Source organism: Camarhynchus parvulus, chromosome Z (genome assembly GCF_901933205.1).
Source record: "Camarhynchus parvulus chromosome Z, STF_HiC, whole genome shotgun sequence".
In the NCBI taxonomy this organism is placed as follows: domain Eukaryota; kingdom Metazoa; phylum Chordata; class Aves; order Passeriformes; family Thraupidae; genus Camarhynchus; species Camarhynchus parvulus.
In genome coordinates, this window is record NC_044601.1 from 42,464,528 (window position 1) to 42,470,906 (window position 6,379).

At 45.5% G+C, this 6,379-nt stretch overlaps 1 protein-coding gene across 1 annotated transcript in view; it reads left to right on the forward strand.

Moving 5' to 3' along the window:
* Window positions 1–6,379, forward strand: part of KIAA2026 (KIAA2026 ortholog) — a 58,503-nt gene that overhangs the window by 34,494 nt on the left and 17,630 nt on the right. Inside the window, exon 8 of the mRNA XM_030968064.1 lies at window positions 5,154–5,341. Coding sequence (XP_030823924.1) covers window positions 5,154–5,341 — 188 coding nt within the window. The remainder of the gene's footprint in view (window positions 1–5,153; window positions 5,342–6,379) is intronic.

The following is a 6,379-nucleotide window of genomic DNA, read 5'->3' on the forward strand; positions in this document are numbered from 1 at the left end:
TCTTCCCAATTTCTATTTGAAGCCTTTGCCCCTTGTATTCTCACTACAAGCTCTTGATCAAGTCTCTCTCCCTTCCTTTTTTGAAGGCTCCCTTCACATACTAGAAGGCTGCAATTAAGTCTCACCGGAGCTGCCTCTTTTCCAGACTGACCAGTCTCTCTCAGTCTTTCTGCACAGGAGAGGTGCTCCGTCCCTCTGATCATCTTGGTAGACTCCTCTGGAGTCACTCCAACAGTTCCATGTCCTTCCTGGGACCCCAGACCTGATGCAGCCCTGCAGGTGGGGCCTCACCAGAGCAGAGCAGAGGGGCAGAATCCCTTCCCTGGCCCTGCTGGCCACACTGCTCTGGATGCAGCCCAGCACACGTGTGGCTCTCTGGGCTGGGAGTGCCCATGGCTGGGTCAGGTCCAGCCTCTCACCCACCAGCACCCCAAGCCCTCCTCAGCAGGGCTGCTCTGATCTGTTCATCCCCAACCTGTGCTGAGACTGGGGGTCTCCCCAACCCAGGTGCAGCACCTTGCACTTTGCCTTGTTAAAGCACATGAGATTTTCCCATGGACCCATTTTTCAAGCTTGCTCTGGTCCCTCTGGATGGCATTCCATCCTCTAGGTGTGTCAGCTACACTGCTCAGCTTGGTGGCATCTGCAAACTTGCTGAGAGGGCCCTCAATCCTTCTGTCTATGTAACTAGTGATGATATTAAATAACTTTGGTCTCAGTATGGACCCCTGAGGGTCACCACTTGTCAATGATGTCCATCACTGTGCCATTGACCGCTACCCTCTGGATGCCACCATTCAACTAATTTCTTATCCACCTAATAGTCTGCTTGTCAAATCCCAATCTCTCCAATTTAGGAGACAAGGATCTTGTGGGGGGACCATGTCAAAGGCTGTACAGAAATCCAGATAAATGACAACTGTAGCCATTCCCTTGTCCACTGATGTAGTCAGTCCATCCTAGAAGAACACTGAATTTGTCACTCAAGACTTGCCATTGGGGCAGCTGTGCTGGTTGTCTCCAGTGACCTCCCTGTGCCTTAGCATAGGTTCTGGGAGAGTCTGTTCTGTGATCTTCCTCACCAAAGGAAAGGCTGACAGGTCAAGGGTCCTCCTTTCAATGTTTTTTTAAGATGTGTACAATGTTTTATTTTTTCTTGCCACCTGGGACTTCACCTAACTGCCAAGATTTTTTCAAATATCATTTAGAATGGCTTGGAGAATACATCAGCCAATTGCCTCTCTTTGGTACATTCACATTCTTCAGGTGATCATGAACCTCAGGTGATCTTTACTTAGAGTGGAAGAGACTTTATTCTCCCAATCCCTATCCTCATGTCTATCCTCTCAAGAGGTTTGGGAAGAAATGTTGCCCTTGGAGACTGAAGCAAAATGATATTGAGTACCTCAGCCTTCTCCTTATTCATTGTTACCAGTTTCCACCCTTATTTATCAGAGGGGATCACCTTCTTTGGCCTTCCTTTTGTGGTTAACGTGCCTGTAGAAGCCCTTCCTGTTATTCTTTGTGCCCTTTGCCAAGATCAATTCCAGATCAATTCCAGGTCTCTTCAAGCTCTTCCTGGGCCACCCATCCTAACTTCAACTGCCTGTCCATTTGCTTCTTTCCCTTCAGTGTGACCAACAGTTCCCTACTCAGCCCTGCTATTCCCTTGCCTTCCTTGCACAGTTTCTTGCTCCTGGAGATTGCCAGCTCTTGCACGTGGTGGAAGACTTCCTTAAAGATCTGCCAGCTCTGTTCCACTCCCTTGTCCCTGAGGGAAGTGTCCCAGTGGATCTCACTGGCTATCTCCTTGAAGAGCTGGAAGTCTGTTTTCCTAAAGCTTGGGGGCCTAACTTTGTTCCTCACCTGGCCCATACCCCTCATGACTGCAAACTCCAGCAATGTGTGATCACTGCAGCCCAGACTCCTTCCAACCCTGATGTTCAACATCAGCTTGCTTCCATTGGTGCCCTTCAGATCCAGGATTATATCGCCTCTGGTAGGGCTGCTGTCTATTCCTTTGCTTCAGAAAATATCCCTCATTCTTTCCAAAAGTCTTCTGGCTTGCCTGCAGCTTTCTGTGCTGCTTTCCCAGGAGATGTTGGGATGGTTGAAGTGCCCCAGCAGGACAAGAGCCTGTGAGCATGATGCCTCCTGTAGCTGGAGCAAGAAGGCTTCATCAATAGGGCCCCTTTGATCAGGTGTCTGCACTTAAACCCATCCGCAAGGTTCCCTTTGTTGCTTTGGTCCCTGATCCTTAGCCACAGGCATTTGGCCTGCTCGTGGCTGCTCTTCAGAGACAGCTCTTCACACTCAGTCTACTTCCTGATGTAGAGGGCCACCCCTCTGCCTCTCTCTTTCCTCACCTGTCTGTTCTGGAAAGCCTGTAGACATCAACAGTCACACTCCATTCACATCCCACCAGGTTTCAGTAATTGCAAGAAGATCATAACTTTCTTGGAGCACAGTGGCTTCCAGCTTCTGTTTGTTTCCAGGGTTGCATCAGTGTGGTCATAGAACACAGAATTGTCATCCAAAGTGTGTTAAATGCTCTATATTAGCTGTGATTGATAGGAGTAAATTTTAGTCTGGAACAGTGTAGTTGAGATCTTACGTATGTGTGTGCTGCTAGCTTGAGAAGTGTGTACTTGGAGTGCAAGATAACTTGCCAAATTAACTGAATTCAACTTGTGTTTTTAGTATGTGTGTTTTATGCTGTAACCCTAGTTAATTTAATGAGGAAAGCCTGAGAATTTCCATGACATAACTTTTTGGACATACACATGGCATACCAGGGACCAGGTCCATCTCAAGAGTGATGTTTACAAATCATGGGGAGAAAAGAAAGATGTATGGAGGATTCTAGGTCACTGTCTTGGTCTGTATCATTATGCAGCTGCTAAGCAGCTGTGTAGCGCCAGTGACAGTGGTGAAGAAAGGTGTCATGTAAAAGGGCAAAAGCAATTGAGCAAATTTGCTACAGTGGTGTAAATATCAGTTCCCCCATAAGTCTCACTGCAGCTGCTCTGTCTACAGGGTGTCTCAGCCAGGTACTAACATCTCCTAGTTGAATAACAGTGTTTAAATTCCAAGGTGTGAAGGGCTGGGCAACACTTCTGCCTCCTGATGCCACATCTGGACCCTTCCTTCCTTCCTTCCTCCCTTCCTCCCTTCCTCCCTTCCTCCCTTCCTCCCTTCCTCCCTTCTGCCACTTCCTTCCGCCACTTCCTCCTGCCACTTCCTTCCTTCCGCCACTTCCTTCCTCCCTTCCTCCCTTCTGCCACTTCCTTCCACCACTTCCTCCTGCCACTTCCTTCCTTCCGCCACTTCCTTCCTCCCTCCCTCCCTCCCTCCCTTCCTGTCTCCCTCTCTATTATTGTCTTTAACTAGGAGGAGCAGACTTTATGATCAAAATCCTTTTCCTTCTCTTCTGAAAGATCCTCTGGTCTTTTCAAGATTATGACAGAGTATAATGTTGAATTGCATTTGAATAGCAGCAAGGTTTAAAAGAGAAAGTTACTTGTGCCCACTGATTACAATTGTTCACTGGCTTCACAGCAGAGGTTCCTCATAAGAAAAAAGGAAATTACATCCACAAACTTTAGTACAGTAGTAGTTCCCAGTGTGCTCCTATAGTTGTTCCACACCTAGACTTCAAGCTCAAAATCCTGATGACAGAGTTGAAGTACTGTCCAGACAACATCTTCATACAGGCTTCAATGTCTGCTCTCAGTGAGAGTGTCAAAGCTGGGAGTAAATGACTAGATCTCACTGACCCTTAGAAGCCCCACCAGGCTCTCCATCTATGCCACCTGTCCATGATCCCATTTCAGGTCATTCTGCAGTCTTCAGTCTCTGCTGGGGGTGTGCCAGTCTCCAGCTCAACTACAGCAGTTACTGTGCCTGGCCATAGATCCCACTCATCCGGACTGACCCGCAGACTGACCTTCTACCTGCATCATCACTGTGGAGCTGCCCAGAAATCACTTAACTGGGTCCTGGCCCTGGCAGCCATCACTGCAGGATCCTGGTCCTGATCTTAAACTTTGAATCTACTTCCCAGTTTGATCTCAGACCTGCCTCAGCACCAGGAACTTGCCTGTTAATCTGGGCTCTTGGTTGAAGCCAGTTACCATCCCTAGGCCTGCCCTGTGGCCAGATTCCGTGGGAGTGGAACAGCTTGCTGACTGGTGAGGCTTATGCCCTACCAGCTGTGAAATCATTCATGGCTCCTTCCTCTACAACTCATAGAGAGCAGTTGGCCATTGCTGCATTCAATGCAAATAGCTGTTATACTAAAGCAGAACAATGAGTGAATTTAAGATCTTACTGTTACTGTCATATAGGTTAGGTCCGGAATAGTCTAGATTCTACTCCACAGAAGATGTTAATTGCTATAATCTATTTATTCATTTCCTAAATAATCCTTCTGGGCATTGTGTTGGTTAGCACCAGCTGAATCCTGAAGTTCAGTGTATTGGTATGCTAAAATAGCCACTAAATCCCATGTAAACAATGGTTTAGAAGAAGGGACAATGAAAACATGTACAGGTTAGCAGTATCAAGGTAAGTGGATGTGCTTATGAATGGTGTTCAAATGGCTGAAGTACCTGTGTATTTCTGTCATATGCACATTCTTTAGTGGAGCCTGAACTTATGGAACTCATAGCAGCAGCTGTTCTAATGGGCCAGACATAAGAAAGTGTTCTTAAGGAGAAAGTTACAATACAGTCTCATAGCTGAGCCAGAGGCATGATGGCACTATATTTACTGAATTCTCTTCTTGGGGTTGCCTTCAGAGTAAGGAGTAGACTTTTTACAGTTAATACTCAAGTCCATACAGGTATATTTGTCGCACGAAAGATGAAGGAGGGAAAGGATATGGATACAGTAAAACAGTAATGGTCATTTGACTCAGTCTTTTTTGCTATTGTTAGAGGGCTTAATGAAATAGAATTCAGTTTTGGTAAAGTAAAGAACATTGCTCTCATTTCACAATTTCTGGTTTTAGGGACTTGCAGACAGGGCTACACTGTAATTATTTGAAGAGCACAGGCAATTAAATTGACACCAACTTTTTGTTTGGCAGCAAATAGAAATAAAATTAATGTTTAAAAGTATGGTTTTTTAGTAAAGTTAGTTTTGTTTTTAAGGTCTAGATTGAAGAAGGACTATGATGACTTTAAAAGACATCCAGACCATGATAAATTTACCAGAGAATTGTGGAGTAATGATGAAAGTGAAGTTGATTCTGGCAAAGAATCTTTTGCAGTAGTATGCGGTAAATCATCAGAGTCTGCAGAACATATAGAAGTTCCCAAAAAAGATCACTCAGACAATGGTAAGCATTTACTGGAATTCAGTAGCTTGAACTTGATTCAGGAGCTGAATTGAGTTTGTTTGGGAACCTAATTTTTCCATGTGAGTTTGAGTTCTACTTTTTACCTTAACTCTACCACTGATAATATGAAAATGGCTTGTGGTGCATATCTGTCAGATGTAGACTTGAAGAGGGCAAGCATGACCAAGATGAAAATTCTGCTTTATTGAAGTATTTGCTATTTTTTGTGCTTAACTATCTCTGTGATAGCATATTAGATCTGTGTGGAATTTTATGATGGGTTGACCTTGGCCAGCTGCCAGATGCCTGTCCTACCACTGTCACCCCTCCCTTTCTTAAGAGGCTAGGGAGAGAAAACAATGTGGAATAGCTTAACTGTCAAGATACAGACAAGGGAGATCATTCACCGATTACTGTCACAGTCAAAATAGACTCCAGGAAAATTAAATTAAATTTGTTGTCAGTTAAGAATAGAGTAGAATGGTAAGAAACAAATACAAAACCTAAACCTTTCCCTTTCACATATCCACCTCCCAGGGCTTATCTTCATTCCCAGTTCTTCCACCTCCCCCCTTGTCAAATATCATAGGAAGGATTGAATCTGGGGATTGAGTTCAGTTCATAATGGTTAGTCCCTTCTGCTCCTTCCTCATCCCTGTTCCACTGTGGGGTCCCCGCTATAGAATTCAGTGCTTCACAAGCTGCACCATTTTGGGTCCTCTCCGTAGGCTAGAGCTTTTCAGCATAAGACTGTGTGGATCTCCCATATGCCGCAGTTCCTGTCAGGAACCTGCTTCAGAGTGGGCTCTTCATGGGCTGCAACTTCCTTCAAGACATTCTCCTCACCTACAGTAGAGCAGGGTTCTGTTCTCAAGCATCTTCAATGTACATACCTGTTCCAGCAGGGTCCTCCATAGGAGCAGGTGAACCTGCTTGATCCGGGGTCTTTCTGCATTGCAGGGGAATCCATTCCATTCCAGTGCGTGGAGCACCTCTTACCCCTCCTTCTTTGCTGACCTTGCTGTCTACAGAATTGTG